This window comes from Opisthocomus hoazin, chromosome 2 (assembly GCF_030867145.1).
Source record: "Opisthocomus hoazin isolate bOpiHoa1 chromosome 2, bOpiHoa1.hap1, whole genome shotgun sequence".
NCBI classification, from domain to species: Eukaryota; Metazoa; Chordata; class Aves; order Opisthocomiformes; family Opisthocomidae; genus Opisthocomus; species Opisthocomus hoazin.
Window position 1 is genome coordinate 38670427 of NC_134415.1, and position 16026 is coordinate 38686452.

The window sequence follows — 16026 nt, forward strand, 5'->3', positions numbered from 1 at the left end:
ATCAGTCCAGATTTCATTTTTTTACATAACTCAGACATTTTCCCAGCATAAACAGGCACAAAAGGCTTAAAGCATTGACATAGCTAGCAAAAAGCCACAGCTAAACTCTTTTCAACGGAGCCACGCATATAGGCTTCTCCCACTGACACCTAAATCTGATTCTTTTATCGGAATGCGATCACTTTGACAGGCACCGACTTCTTAAAAAGATATCCTACCTGCAGGCCCCTGCTCCTCACACACACTCTCTCTGTCGGAGAGAATTATGTGCTAACCATTTTTACCCCACCCCCTCCCCCAGCACACCAGAGCCGGGGAATCATAGAATGGTTTGGGTTGGAAGGGACCTTGAAGATCATCTGGTTCCAACCCCCCTGCCATGAGCAGGGACACCTTCCACTACACCAGGTTGCTCAGAGCTCCATCCAGCCTGGCCTTGAACACTGCCAGGGAGGGGGCAGCCACAGCTTCTCTGGGCAACCTGTGCCAGTGTTTCACCACCCTCCTGGTGAAGAATTTCTTCCTAATATCTAATCTAAATCTGCCCTCTTTTAGTTTACAGCCGTTCCCCCTTGTGAAAAGTCCCTCTCCGTCCCTCCTGTGAGCCCCCTTCAGGTACTGGCAGGCTGCAGTAAGGTCACCCCGGAGCCTTCTCTTCTCCAGGCTGAACAGCCCCAAATCCCTCAGCCTGTCCTCAGGGGAAGCGCAGCCTGGGTAGGGAAACACTCCCCATTCCCACGCACCCGCCCGCCCCGGGGGCTCCTCGGACGTCACCGGCCGCGGAAGGGAAAGGCCCCTTCTCCTCGCAAAACACAGACCCGCCGCCGCCCGAGGCCCCGCTCCCCGCAGGCCCCCGGCGGGCCCCGCTGAGGAGGGGGCAGACGGCGCTGCGGCCGCAGGCCCGGCGGCGGGGAGGCCGAGGGTCTCTGCAGCGAGGGGCGACGGGCCCGGCAGGGACGGGGGGGCGCGGCGGCGCTCACCTGCCCAGCGGTCGCTTCATGCCCGCGTCGGCGGAGGCGGCGGCGGGGGTTAGGCGCAGGCTGTGCCTCAGGCTGCAGCCCTTGTCGAGGGGCGCGGGCGCGGCGGAGGCGCGCTCATGCTCCACCGTGACCGACTCGTTGCGCTTCCTCATGCCGGGGGGGGCGCGGCGGCAGCGGCGGCCCGGGGCGGCGGAGACAGCAGGAGCGGCGCCGCGAACTGCCGCCGCTCGCCCGGCGCCGCGCTCGAGCCGCGCCGCACCACGCCCCACCCCGCCCCGCCCGGCCCGGCCAATCCCCGCCTCCGCAGCGGGCTGGCGGCGAAGGCGCCGCTTGCCAGCGCTCTCAGAGGGACCGCGGCGCCATCTTTACTGAGGGCAAAAGCGCCGGCCGCCATTTTGTTGGCGGCCAGAGGCGGGGCCTCGACGCGCGGGCCGCGCTTGGCTGCGCGGCGTGGGAGCCCTTTCCCTGGGCGAGGGGTCTGTCGTGGTGCGAGCGGAAGGCCCTGCCGGCTTTGGGAGCGAAGGGTCGCGGGGGGCATTGGCCCTGTGGAGCGCAGGGCCCGGTGGTGGAGCATGAGGTGCTGCGCTGGTGCGTGGCCCAGTGCGGCGGCCTGGGAGAGAACCCCTCTGGCGTGATGGAAACCGGCGGGTGACTGGAAGTGTTGGCACGCCAGCACCCGGAGCGGATCCGGAGGGGCAGCGGAGGGTTGAGTCTTCACCGGCGTGAAGAGCTGGTGGTGACGGAGCACTGGAACAGGCTGCCCAGGGAGGCTGTGGAGTCTCCCTCTCTGGAGATATTCAAGACCTGCCTGGACACGGTCCTGTGCAGCCTGCTGTAGGTGACCCTGCTTCGGCAGGGGGCTTGGACTAGATGACCCACAGAGGTCCCTTCCAACCCCTACCATTCTGTGATTCTGTGAAACAGAGCGGTTGCAAATGAAAGACTGGCACCTGGTCTGCATGGGCCTGGAGGGGCTGAGAGACCCTGCCCGGAGCTAGAGGATAAGCTACAGCAGACACCTGAGCATGGGGAAACGGCATAGCTGGTATGAGGATGCGGAGAGAGGCAAAACTGGCAGTAGCCCTGACTGTTAGACTCATTAGTGGGGACAGGAATGAAGAACTGAGATGACACAGATAATCATAGCCTTGGTCCCTGAACAGTCAGAGGTCATTGCCTTCCACTATTTTGTCTTCCAAAACTTTCTCTGAAGCAGAAGGCAGCCACATCAGAGTTTTAGATGTCATTCCCATTCAGTCTGTAGCCTTCTGGGGAGGTTATGATACCACTTCGGAAAGCACATCTTCATCTGCTGATCACTACAGATGCACGCAGGCAAGGCTAACTTGCTACAGAGCTTCCCTAGCAGTGTGGGGATTCTGCACTGGAAACAAGTGGTGGCAAATAAAGAACAAATAAAACATGCTTTCCAATATCAGCAATAGCTGGTGACTGTGCTGTCCGTATCATTGAGGAGCAGGACAGCAACGTACTGCAGAAAGCAGCCATGCTCACGAGTTCTGTCTCCCACTGCTGCTGCTGGGTTAATTTATTGGGGTACCTTCTGTGTTCCTGTAAAGTGAAAAAGTGAAGCAATTCCTGGGAAATGGCTCTTTGGACAAGTGATCTCAGCCGTCTCACATCCATTTCTTCTGACCTGCTGCTGATTGATCCCACACCTGATGGAACATGGAGATTCAGGAGAAATACACGAATCAATTAACCCCAGAAGCAAAGCCAAGGCAGTGGACCAAAAAGGAGGAAGCAGTTGTTAAAATACAAGCCTTGACTATATCAGCAGTTATGGCTAGCTAGCAGGAAGTACTGTATAATGTGCTGATATGTGCTTTGTCATGTCTCTGGAAGCTTCTCATAACATTTGAGACCTTTTAAAGATTTTCTCTTGACCAGATCATAATTATGAAAATTTTCAGCCAGGCTTTTGGAAAGACTGGTTGTTCTCTTACATGCATTGAACACCAAAGGAGAGTGTGCTTGTCTCTCTGATTTTTTCGTTTCCCATGTCTCTGCGTTCTATGTCCTACACATGGCAGAGTTTGTGGGGGCCTCTGCTGCCTCTCTGCCCTGCCTTGGGGTGCAGCTCCACAGCTGGAGGGTCTCACGTACAGCAGAGGAGATGTTTGTTTCCACCTTTCTTTTGCTTCAAGCCCCGTGTTCTGTTCCCCTGTCAGTGGAGTGGGGGTTTGTCATGGTTTAACTCCAGCTGGCAACTAAAGCACCAGACAGCTGCTCGCTCACTCCCTGCCCCAGTGGGAAGGGGGGAGAGAATCAGAAGGGTAAAAGTGAGAAAACCCATGGACTGAGACAAAGACAGTTAAATAGGTAAAGCATAAGTTGTGCACGCAAGCAAAGCAAAACAAGGAATTCATTCACTACTTCCCATTGGCAGGCAGGTTTTCAGCCATCTCCAGGAAAGCAGGGCTCCATCATGCATGACAGTTACTTGAGAAGACAAACACCATCCTCCAAACATCCCCCCCTTCCTTCTTTTTACCCCAGCTTTATATGCTGAGCATGATGTCATATGGCACAGAATACCCCTTTGGTCAGAGCTGGGGTCAGCTGTCCCAGCTGTGTCCCCTCCCCGCTTCTGTGTACCCCCAGCCTGCTCGCTGGTGGGGTGAGAAGCTTGACTCTGTGTAAGCACTGCTTAGCAGTAACTGGAACATCCCTGTGTTATCAACACTGTTTTCAGCACAAATCCAAAACATAGCCCCGAATCAGCTACTATGAAGAAAATTAACTCTACCACAGCCAAAACCAGCACGAGCCCAAATGCCAAGGCTGAATTCTGGTAGAGTTGATGGGAGTTTGTTGAAACCGTACTTCTGCTGCTGTTATAGGCAAACCAGGGTGAAATGCTACTGTCTGCGGTCACTAAATACTTCATCTGAACGATGCAAAACAGCTTAGGGAATGTGCTGCCACAGGATTTTTTAGCAGCCAGTAACTTCTTGTGGTTCTACAAAGAGCATGTACAGGAAGAACAGGAAAATCCAGTCAGAGCAAAGGTTGGGAAAGAATTTGAGATTTCTTAGCTCAAGGCATGAACAAAGATTATGGTAGAGCTATAGTAGAAACTATCCCTATGGGCAAGGACACGTTGAGTAGGGTTCCTGTATGTCTGGAATGATCTGGAAGAGGTCTGGAGACAGGCTGTGGGGCAAGGACACAGGCTGCTGGGCTGCACCGATGGCAGTCTCCTCTCCACCCTGTATTCTCCAGAGGCAGCCACACCTGAACTCACCTGCCTGGTCTGGAGATGAGAAAGACAGGTGGAAAGCAAAGGACAGCAGGTCAGCACAGATCCTAGCTAACATTATCAAGAGAACGGATGAGAGCTGTGTTTGGCTGTGCATGAGCTCAACCAAGTCTCCCCAAAGGGCAGAATCCAGAGCAGGAGACACTGAAGGAATACCAAAAGGCCAGGAGAAAGTACTGGTTAGGAAAGCACTGGGAAATAAGCCTCTGGAGAGAACAAGGGTATTCAGAGCAGCAGAGAAATCAGAAAAGGGCAGAACCACCTCCTTTAAGGAGGTGCTTGGAAGGGGGGCAAAAGCCAAGGAGAGGTGACTCAGGGCAGAGCAGAAGGAGACCGAACCCTCCTGAGGAAGGCAGCAGTACATCTGGAAGTGCAGAGAGGCCTGCTAGGAGGACAGCTATCCACAGCTTTCTGTTCTGCAGACTGCTCCTCTCTGACAGGACGAAGAGGGAAACCTGATGCTACAAGATTTCCATAGCCACCGATCACGGCACAAATTCCATAGCTTAAGTTGGTGTCATGTGTTTGTGCTTGATGGGCAGGGCAGGGCTCTCCGGTGGGTTGAGCGTTCCTCCAGCTGCTGCCTTTGCAGCACAGCACCACATGCTTCTTCATTTTGCTCACCCAGCTGTCCCCAAGTTGGACCATGCAGAGGAAATTATGGAGAGTTCAGATGGAGGGGACCGTGGAGCCATCCTTCCATGCTGACTTCCTGAAGGCAGGAAAACACAGGTTACTAAGGGTAGAGCCAGCTTTGGAAATGTCCGTCTCACAATGCTCCTGATGACTCAGAAAAGTGTCACTTGCTGATGTTCCCAAATCAGCACAACCCCCTGCCTGCTACCTGCTAGTTTTCCTAGTTGACGCTAGACACAGAGCTGACTGAAGCCAGCGGAGCTGGACAGAGTTTCAGAGTGCGCTAGTGCTCCAGTTGGCTATGCAGGGGCTGAGCCAAGCCTCCCAGCAAAGCTAGAGTGCTTCCACCACTCTCCTCATCCATCCTTGGCTGTAGCTAAGCTAGTTTCTGAAAGCCTCGTGTTGAAATGAGTAGTGCTCTTCAGGTTACAGAGTTGTCAATTAAGAAGTAAAGCATCTGGGAAGCATTTCTACTCACCTGCCTGCCCGGGCGACTCTTCACCAGTGTGTCTGAAGGTGTCCAAAAGGCATCTCTCCACAGTTTTCTCCACACTGACCCTCTTGTATGCCAGTGACAGTGATCAGTGACAGAGGGTCACGAGGTGCAGGGATGTCATTCAAACCCCTTTTTGTTCACCTCAGTTTTCCATGAATCTCCTCCAGATTCTGCAGATCTGGTGACTTCATCTCCAGGAATTCGAGAGTCTGTGCAGAATCATAGAGTGGTTTGGGTTGGCAAGGACCTTAGAGATCATCTAGTCCAACCTCTCTGCCATGGGCAGGGACATCTCACTCGATTCAGTTGCTCTAAGCCTTGTCCAAACTGACTTTGAACACTTCCAGTGATGGGGCATCCACAGCTTCTCTGGGCAATCTGCTCCAGGGGCCACTACTCTTTCTCCTCTTCATTCACGACCTGGATGGTGGGTCAGAGCGCACCCTCAGCTAGTTTTTGGATGATGAAAAACTGGGAAGAGCCGCTGGTACACCAGAGCGTTGTGCTGCTGTTCAGAGGTGACTGCCCAGGCTGGAGAAATGAGCCTTATGAAGTTCAACAAAGGGACTTGCAAAGTCCTGCATGTGGGGAGGGTAAACCCCAGGCAGCAGTGCATGCTGGAGGTATGATAAGCAGCCAGCCACGGCCTTGAAACTTTCTGGCCTTTGCTGCCTTCAGGAATCGCAGGCCTCTGAGGCCAGAGGGAGTGCCCAGAGTGAGGAAGTGTTCCCCTCGGGAAAGGAGAACTGGTTTGAGGAATATTGAAACAAATGGGACAGACACAAGTCCCTGGGAGCAGATGGGATGCCCCTGGAGTGCTGAGGGAACTGGCTGAAGTCTTTCCAAGACCATTCTCCATCACCTGTGTAATTACAGCCATGGTGACAGGGAGACGTTCCTGGGGACTGGCAGAAAGCAAGTGTCGCTGCTGTCTTCGAGAGGGCAAGCAGGAGGATGCAGCAAACTACAGGCTGGCCAACCTCACCTTGATCCCTGGGAAGGTGATGGAGCAAATAATCCTGGAAACCATTTCCAGACACATGGAGGACAACGCGGCCATATCACAGAATCACAGAATAGCAGGGTTTGGAAGGGACCTCTGTGGGTCATCTAGTCCAAGCCCCCTGCCGAAGCAGGGTCACCTACAGCAGGCTGCACAGGACCTTGTCCAGGCAGGTCTTGAATAGCTCCAGAGAAGGAGACTCCACAACCTCCCTGGGCAGCCTGTTCCAGGGCTCCACCACCCTCAGAGGGAAGAAGTTCTTCCTCATGTTCAGATGGAACTTCCTGTGCTTCAGTTTGTGCCCATTGCCCCTTGTCCTGTCACTGGGCACCACTGAAAAGAGTCTGGCCCCATCCTCCTGACACCCACCCTTCAGATATTTATAAGCATTTATTAGGTCCCCTCGCAGCCTTCTCTTCTTCAGGCTGAACAAGCCCAGCTCCCTCAGCCTCTCCTCGTAGGGGAGATGTTCCAGTCCCCTCATCATCCTTGTAGCCCTCTGCTGGACTCTCTCCAGTAGCTCTTCATCTTTCTTGAACTGGGGAGCCCAGAACTGGACACAGTACTCCAGATGAGGCCTCACCAGGGCAGTGTAGAGGGGAAGGAGAACCTCCCTCGTCCTGCTGGCCACACTCTTCTTGATGCACCCCAGGATTCCATTGGCTTTCTTGGCAGCCAGGGCACACTGCTGGCTCATGATTAACCTGTCGTCCACCAGGACGCCCAGGTCCCTCTCTGTAGAGCTGCACTCCAGCAGGTCCACCCCAAGCCTGTACTGGTGCATGGGGTTGTTCCTCCCCAGGTGCAGGACCTTGCATTTGCCTTTGTTGAACCTCATCAGGTTCCTCTCTGCCCAGCTTTCCAGCCTATCCAGGTCACGCTGAATGGCAGCACAGCCTTCTGGTGTATCTACCACACCTCCCAGTTTGGTGTCATCAGCAAACTTGCTGAGGGTACATTCTAACTCTTCATCCAGGTCGTTGATGAAGAAGTTAAACAAGACTGGGCCCAGTACTGACCCCTGGGGGACACCACTTGTTACCAGCCTCCAACTAGACTCAGAGCCACAGATGACAACCCTCTGAGTTCTGCCATTCAGCCAGTTCTCTATCCACTTCACCGACCACTCATCCAGCCCACACTTCCTCAGCTTCCCTAGGAGGATATCATGGGAGACTGTGTCGAAAGCCTTGCTGAAGTCAAGGTAGACAACATCCACGGCTCTCCCTTTGTCTACCCAGCCAGTCATGTCATCGTAGAAAGCTATTAGATTGGTCAGGCATGATTTCCCCTTGGTGAATCCATGCTGACTACTCCTGATAACCTTCTTTTCTTCCACTTGTTTGATGATGGCCTCCAGGATAAACTGCTCCATCACCTTTCCCGGGATGGAGGTGAGGCTGACCAGCCTGTATTTCCCTGGGTCCTCCTTCTTGCCCTTTTTGAAGATTGGAGTGACACTGGCCTTTCTCCAGTCCTCGGGCACCTCTCCTGTCCCCCAGGACCTCTCAAAGATGATGGAGAGTGGCTCAGCAATGACATCCGCCAGCTCCCCCAGCACTCGTGGGTGCATTCCATTGGGGCCCATGGATTTGTGGACATCCAGATCGCTTAAGCGATCCCTCACACAGTCCTCCTCGACCAAGGGAAAGTCGTCCTCTTTGTAGGCTTCTTCTCTTTCCTCCGGGGCCTGGGGTTCCTGAGGGCCAGTCTTAGCACTGAAGACTGAAGCAAAGAAGGCATTCAGTAGTTCTGCCTTCTCCGCATCCTCCGTCACCAGGACACCCGCCTCATTCAGCAGCGGCCCCACATTGTCCCTAGCCTTCCTTTTGCTGCTGATGTAGTTGAAGAAGCTCTTCTTGTTGTTTTTGACATCGCTTGCCAGCTTCAATTCCAGGTGGGCCTTGGCCTTCCTCGTCGCATCCATCAGGAGTAGTAGATCAGCGTGGCTTTGTGAAGGGGAGATAATGCTGAAGAAATGTGATGCTGGAGGCTGACCGACCAGCTGGAAAACAACTTTGCAGAGAAGGCCCTGGAGGTCTCCTTGTGGACACCAAGTTGGATGTGAGGTAGCAGTGCGCCCTTGGGGCAACAAAGGCCAGGAGCCTCCTGGGCTGCATGAGGGGGAGTGCTGCCAGTGGGTGGAGAGAGTTAATCTTTCCCTTCTCCTCAGCCCTGGTGAGACGACCCCCAGAACACGGTGTCCAGTTCTGGGCTGCCCAGTACAAGCGAGACACGGACATAGCAGAGCAAGTGCTGCGAAGAGCCACAAAGATGACAAAGGGACTGGAGGAACGGTCCTGGGATGCTGGAGGTGGCTCTGCTCATGGTGGGAACCTCCAGATGCCTGCAGCCTGGCAGCTCCCATGGTCACAGAGAGGCTTTGGGAGATGGCGAGATGTCCACAGATGGGGAGGCTGCTTTGTGGTCCAGAGGGTGATGCCACTGTGGATTGGGGGAGGTCCTTTGCAGGGGCTCTCCATGGTGGGAGCTCTGCCAGGAAAGAGGGAGCCAAGAGAGGCTTCAAGGCTTTTATTAGCGGCTCCCTGAAGTCTCGAGGGGGCCCCAAAACTGCACATGGGTGCTGAGTGCACATGCCCTGGGGACAGGAACTGAGAGACCCAGCAGATCTGTAGCAGCTCGACAGCTTGGAGGCTCTGGTGGGCTGGGCACTGCAGGCGCAAGATCACCTTCTGGGAGGACACGGGGGTCAGGGTGGGTCCTGGGGGAAGCCCATCTTCTGGGAGACCCCTGCACGCTCCCACCCCAACGTCCCTGGCCCCTGGTGCCCCAGCTGCCCCCGTGCTCCTCAATGCCCCCCAGCTCCTCTGCTGCCCCCAGGGCCCCCGCAGTGCCCTCCAGCTCTCTCCTGATAACCCCCAGCTGCCCCTACCTGCCCCCCAGCTGCCCTCCAGCACCCTCCCCATGCCCTCTCTCAGCCCTAGCTCCCCCTTGATGCTTCCTAGGTGCTCCCCAAAGCCCCATAGCTGCCCCCCATTCCCCTGACCCGTCTTCTGCTCTCCCCCCCCCCCCCCCCCACTGCCCTCAATGCCCCCCGGCTGCCTCCAGCCCCCCACCTTGCAGTCCTGGGGTGGGGGCTGCCTTGGGGGGAAGACGGGGGGCCGCGGGTCTGGCGCAAGAGGTGCTGCAGGTGGGTGGCATCGAAGGGCATGTAGCCCAGGAGCAGGGCGTGGAGGATGCCCCCGGTTGCTCCAGGTGTCTGCCAGGAAGGGGTCGCAGGACTGTGCCCTTGCAGGTTCTTGGGACAGGCCTCAGCATAGGACCTGCAGAAGGTCTGGCTCAGCGCCGCCTTGGTGGGCAGCCCCCATGTGGGGAGGCCCTGAGGGACTCCCCACCAGCACCCTGCAGGGCCACCCTCCTGCAGAAGCTGGAGATGGAGACCTTCAAAACTGTGGGCAGTGGGGCTTGACGTGGGACAGGCCTGCCCCCCTCTGGCATCCCTTTGCCTTGCACCCCCGCCCCTTTTACCCACCAGTGCTCCCCTAACCCCTGGCAGCTCCCCACGAAGCGCCCACCGTAGCTGCCATCCTCCTGGAGCCCCCACTGCTAACAGCTCCCTGCCCCTCTGAATCCCTGCCCGGTGCCCCCCTACCCCACGGACTCCCCCAGCCACTCCCTGGCCCTTCGGTGCCTCTGACGCCCTGGCCCCATTGAGCCTCCCAGTAGCACCGCTGCCCATGAAGCTCCCCAAAGGGCGCTCCCCCTGTCCCCCTCAGCCCCTGATGCCCCTCCGATGCCCCCCCTTGCCCCGCAGCATTTCATGATGCTCAGGGCTGCCCCCCCCCCGCCTCCCCGCTGCGCCCTGCCGATGCCCCCTGCTTGCCTCTGAAGGAGCAGGAGCTTCCTAAGCTCATCCTCCAACGCCTTCCCTTTGGAGATGACCCTGATGGCCACCTTGTGCCACAGCAGGGGGGCTGCAGGCTCACACACCTTCCAGCAGCAGCCCAAGCTGGAAGCCCAGCTCCCCCAGCACCGGGACAGTCTCGGGGTCAGGTGGTACCTCCACCATGGCAGTGGGCAGCACAGCTTGGGAGGCATCAAGCAAGGCTGAGGGGGCTGCGGCTGGAACCAGGCATCCCCAGACCTCTGTGCCCCTCCCAGCCCCCTGCTCAGGGTTCAGCCCCCGGCACACCTCATGCCAAGGCCCAGTGAGTGCCAGCTGCAGCCACCCACCCGCCGATCACCCACCAAGGTGGGGTGACAGGGAGGGCAGCCGGGATGGCTGTGGGGCACAGTAGGCAGGAGCAGACAAGGTCCCTCCTCTCCTGTGGCTTTGCAGCAGTAGCTGGCCAGTCGTTCCTCAGAAAGCTCCTCCGAGCCCCCCAGAACCACCGATAGCCATGGCCGAGACCCAGCTGTCAAATACCTGAGCTGGCCTCGAGGAGCCCTTGGAGCAGCAGCAGCAGAAGAGCTGAGCTCCCCAACTTGTGCTGCCCAGGCAGCAAGAGAGGACAACAGTCAAGCGCTCTCGCGTGAAGGAGAACCGTGTGTGAGCTCTCTCGCTGCCCACCCTGGGCTGAGGATCTCATGCCCTGGAGCCATCACAGTCCCCTCCCTTATCACGCACCAGCGGCCATGGAGACGGCAGCGAGGAGGTGGTCCCCAGCTCTGGGTGTGGGGGGGGGCGCTGCCAGGAGCCCCAGCTGGGGGCGCTGCAGAGCTCGCTTGTTGGCGTTTGCTGCAGGGGCTGGACACTGAGCAAAGGGCAGGCAGCAGCAGAAAGCTTCCTGGTGAAACCTCTTCCAGAGCTCTTTGGCAAACTTGGAAAACTACAGTTCTGCTCTTTGCAAACACATCCTTCATAACCAAGACTGGGCTGGAAATTGAGACTGGCATGGGGTGGGTCTCGCTGCTCATGTGCTTGCACTGGGTGCGCAGGACCCCAGCTGGAAAAGGCAGCCGCTGAGTGGCCGAGGCCGCAGGATGCAACTTCTCTGCTGGAAGGTTTAGGAAAATTAGGCCCAAACACCAGCTGCTTGGCACTGGGTGGAGTTCAGGGGCCAAACAAGCAGTCTGGTGAAGCTGAGCTCCTCCAGGATCAGTCGGCAGAGGAACAGCAAGGAGAGTCAATCCAGAACTCAGTGTGACAACTTATGAGAGGGAATGGCGATAGCCACAAACTCTTCAAGCAAGCGGCTTTTACCTGCTCACGCTGGCGCACTGCCCTGCTCACAAGCACCCAGATGGTTGTGCTGGTGCTCTGGCCAGGGTCACTCCTGCATGACGTGGGAGAGGGACAACAGCAACCAAGGCCTTACTCTACTCCCGGCAAACCTCTTGAGTGCCAGTGGCTGTTTAACATCTTTATCAATAATCTGGATGAGGGGATTGAGTGCTCCCTCAGTAAGTTTGCAGATGGCACCAAGCTGGGTGGGAGTGTCAATCTGCTCGAGGGTAGGAAGGCTCTGCAGAAGGATCTGGACAGGCTGGATCCATGGGCCAAGGACAACTGTATGAGTTTCAACAAGGCGAAATGCCGGGTCCTGCACTTTGATCACAACAACCCCATGCAACGCTACAGGCTTGGGGAAGAGTGGCTGGAAAGCTGCCTGGCGGAAAAGGACCTGGGGGTGCTGGTCGACAGCCGGCTGAACATGAGCCAGCAGTGTGCCCAGGTGACCAAGGTGGCCAGCGGCATCCTGGCTTGTGTCAGGAAAAGTGTGGCCAGCAGGAGCAGGGAGGTGATCGTACCCCTGCACTCAGCGCTGCTGAGGCCGCACCTCGAGTACTGTGTTCAGTTTTGGGCCCCTCACTACATGAAAGACATTGAGGTGCTGGAGTGTGTCCAGAGAAGAGCAACGAAGCTGGTGAGGGGTCTGGAAAAGAAGTCTTATGAGGAGCAGCTGAGGAAACTGGGGTTGTTTAGTCTGGAGGAGGCTGAGGGGGGACCTTATTGCTCTCTACAACTACCTGAAAGGAGGTTGTAGTGAGGCAGGTGTTAGTGTCTTCTCCAAAGTAACCAGCGATAGGTTGAGAGCAAATGGCCTTGAAGTTGCATCAGGGGAGGTTTAGGTTGGATATTAAAAAAAATTTCTTTACTGAAGGAGTGGTCAGGCATTGGAACAGGCTGCCCAGGGAAGTGGTGGAGTCACCATCCCTAGAAGTGTTCAAAAAACGTGTAGATGTGGCACTTCAGGACATGGTTTAGCAGGCATGGTGTTGCTGGTTGGACTTCATGATCTTAGAGATCTTTTCCAACCTTAATGATTCTATGATGGTGATAAGCACGCTGACAATAAACTGTTGGACTGATCTTTTGTAATAGGGAAATTTTTTCCCTCCATGTGCCACGCCAGGTTTGTTCGTCTGATGACTTTGAAAAGATTGTGCTCCTGCTGAAGCACCTCTGACACAGCCCAGTGCCCCCCTTCGCTCCCCACCGGTGTGCCATGTCCCCTCTGAGAGCGCACCCTGTGCGGAGCGTCCGTGCAGGGCTGAGGACCCACCACGGGTTTCCCAGTGACAAGCCCACAGTGCACACAATGCAGGCTCTAAACAAAAGCTTCACCCGATCAAAGTCAGAGTGATCCTTACCGCTGGCTTGGCCAACGTGAATGGGAGCTCTTGCAACAGCCCAGCAGCCACCATCTTAAGCACGCTGACAACAAGCTTTCGGGCTGCCCTTAGACCGCCTAGGCATCATGAGCCCTAACATGGTGGCCCTTTGCCAGCAGGTCCTGCTCAGTTCACACCCATGAACTTGAGGGCAGCCTGCTGCTCACCGGTCGCTTTTCCCCATGTTGACCATCAGCTTGGAGGCCACATCTGCAGGCTGCTGGAGGCTGTCCCCCTCCAGCGAGGGCATAGGGCCACCCGCCAATGAGTTGTCCGAGTTGCCCCACACGAGCAGGCAAGTGTCCTGAGACCCACATCCCGGGAATGGATCCTCTCCATCGCCAGCAGGTGCATTGCTCTGGGTGTGCTGCGCCTTGCAGTGCTGCCGCACGCACACACACACTTCCACCTGCCCCTGGGTCCATCCATCCATCCATGGGTCCATCCATGGGTTCGTCCATCCATGGGTCCACCCACCCACCCATCCATGGGTCCACCCATGGGTCCATCCATCCATCCATGGGTCCACCCGTCCACCCACCCACTCATCCATCCATCCATCCATCCACGGGTCCACCCATGGGTCCCCCCGCCTCGGAGCGCCGACAAGCACCGGCCCCGCCGAGGCGGGGGACAGCCCTCGAGGCCGGCTCACGCTGCTGGGCCTCCTCCTCCTCCTCCTCCTCCTCCTCCTCCTCCTCCTCCTCCTCCGCAGGACGCGGCAGCAGGAGCGGGACCCCCGCCACTTCCACTCCCGCCCGCCGGGAGGCACCTGCCTGCAGCAGGAACCCGGGGGACCCGGGCAGCCGCTCGGCGCCTCCCCGCCGCGGCCGGGGCTCCCGTAGAGACCCGCCTCTGCTCGCACGCCCCTGGAGCCGCCTCCCTGGGGGATTACCCCCGGGCACCGGCGCCTCCGACCCCTCAATCCCGCCGCGGACCGGCGAGGCTGGCGGCGATGCCCCGGAAGAGCCGCTCGCCCGCAGCCCCGTCCTGCCCCGCCCCCGGGGGCGTGCCCGGCGCCGGCGTGAGGTTTCGCCAATGAGAAAAATGCGCTGCCGTGCGTCAGCGGCTCGCGGCGGTGGCGGAGTTTGTTGCTAGGCAGGCCGGCACGGCTGGCCCAATGGGAGCAGGGCGCTGCGGCCGGGCCCGGGCGCAGGCGGCGGCGGCAGCGGCGGCGGGCGCGGAGCGGCTGGGGCCCGGCGCTCATCATGCCCTACAAGCTGAAGAAGGAGAAGGTGCGGCGGGCGGCGGCGGCGCTGGGGCGCGGCCCGGTGACCGGCCGCCCGCTCCCGCCGCCCTTCCCGCCGCGGCCGCGGCCTTCCCTCGGCGCGGCCCTCGGGCGGGGGCGCGCGCGGGGCTGCGGCCGGCAGGGGGCGGGGGCGCGCGCCCGGGGCGGGCGGGGCGGGTGGTGCAGGAGGGCGGCGGGGGCGCGCGCGCCGGGCGGGGCGGCCGCCGGTGCCGGTGCCCCCGCGCGAGGCCGGCGGGGGGGCTGCGGGGTCTTCCCCGCCCGCTCGCGAGGCGGCAGGAGGCGGCGCGGGGGCCGCGGGGCACGGCCGGCCCTGCCCCGCCATGCCCGCGGCCGGGGAGGTACGGCCCCACCGCCTCCCGGCCCCGCCGGCCGGCCGCGTCCCGGGTCCGCCTCTGCCGCCGCCGGGCCCTGCGCCCGCCGGGGCTGTGGGTGCCCCTGCGGCTTGTAGTCGCGTCCCGGGGAAGGGCTGGCCCGGGGAGGGGGTGGGCGCGGGGCCCTGTCAGCCCGAGGTGACCGGGACGGGACGGGACGTGCCCCCGCGGCGGGGGGAGTCGTTGCGGGTGCCCTTCCCCGAGAAGGAGGGTGACGGGGGTCACCGCCCGAAGCGGGGTGGGGAGTGTCTGTGGCCGAGCACCGCAGACCTCTGCCAAGAGATGCTGGAACCCTGCGCCGGGTGAGATTTGCTCTGAGCGTGTTTTCGTTGTCATTTCAGGAGTCCCCGAAGTCTGCCAAAAGCACCACAAAGCCCGGCGGCAGCGGCGGTAGCGGGAAGGATGGCGGGGCAGAGAATTCGGAAGAGGTAAGGCTTTCGCCTTGGGTACGGCAGCGTGCCTGTGCAGCTTGTCTTCGAGGAGGAAAACGCCTTTCATTGTAGCTGCCTCAAGCTGCTGTGCCAGATAACGCGTGTCGCCGGGATCGTAAGGCGTCGGAGAAGACAGCAGCAAAGACGAAAGTTAAGATGAAGTTGGTTCCCCTGGAAAGTTGGCCCAAATGCATCGGCAACTGTGGAAGAGACAGGATGAGTCTCATACCCTGCAGCCCTGCAAAAAGAGATTTGGCACAAAGCTGACAGCGAGCGCTGCTCGCAGAGGTGGGCAGAGCGTGGAAAAGTTGGCTGCAGAGAGGGGAGAGCCACGGTTACCAAGAAGGAGGGAGCCTGACAGACGCAAGCAGCTTCCTTGCTCCTGTCAGAGCAGAGCGCAATAAACTCCTTGTTTGTCACCTTGTGTCGGAGTGGGAGAGTAGGGAGAAGCAATAGAAAAGGAACGTGTTCTTCTGAGGCGTTTTCTGGGGGAGTCAGATTAGGAAGTAATAGATAGGACACCTGAAAGAATAGAGGTAATTAAATGGTTCTCCTTTGGTAGAACAGCCTTATTACTGAGCACGGACTTACTCACAAGGAGGCACAGTCTGTGTTCCCAGCTGTGCGGAGTCTTTCGCTCTCAGTTTTGATGTTGCCAACCTAGACACGTTAGAATGGCCTTGGCAGAGCGTGATAATACAATACGGTGTGCTCACAAGGGGCAAAAATTAGGGTAAACCAGAACTTTTCTGGTAGACTTGAGTTTGTCCGGCACTCAAACAGTGTGGTTGTGGATTTTGAGACTTGGCTCGGAAAAGCGTTGTACGCGTGTCCAAGGAAGTGTGCATCTGTGTATGGGATTTGGTTGGGGGTTTTTTTGATACTGCAGTTTGGCAAACGAGCTGTGCCACTTACATGTCTGGAGAAGCCTGTGTGCTCAATTCTTGTCTGGAACACGTTGCACATGTGATTTAGAGGTTTCAGGATAGGAGGCATGTAAG

The 16026-nt window shown here is 58.2% G+C and overlaps 2 protein-coding genes across 4 annotated transcripts in view; one reads left to right on the top strand and one right to left on the bottom strand.

Moving 5' to 3' along the window:
• ABHD12 (abhydrolase domain containing 12, lysophospholipase) overlaps positions 1 to 1211 on the bottom strand; it is a 48288-nt gene extending 47077 nt beyond the window's left edge. Inside the window, exon 1 of the mRNA XM_075413252.1 lies at positions 981 to 1211. Within this exon, the coding sequence (XP_075269367.1) occupies positions 981 to 1132 (152 nt within the window). The 5' untranslated portion in view covers positions 1133 to 1211. The remainder of the gene's footprint in view (positions 1 to 980) is intronic.
• Positions 1212 to 14120: 12909 nt separating this feature from the next.
• Positions 14121 to 16026, top strand: part of PPP2R5D (protein phosphatase 2 regulatory subunit B'delta) — a 31892-nt gene continuing 29986 nt past the window's right edge. For 2 of the 3 annotated variants that reach the window (XM_075413253.1, XM_075413255.1), the window contains exons 1-2: positions 14121 to 14209; positions 14936 to 15022. In XM_075413253.1, the coding sequence (XP_075269368.1) occupies positions 14183 to 14209; positions 14936 to 15022 (114 nt within the window). In that variant the 5' untranslated portion in view covers positions 14121 to 14182. Of the gene's footprint in view, positions 14210 to 14487; positions 14562 to 14935; positions 15023 to 16026 lie in introns of those variants that run through there. The other variant, XM_075413254.1, reaches the window with a different exon arrangement.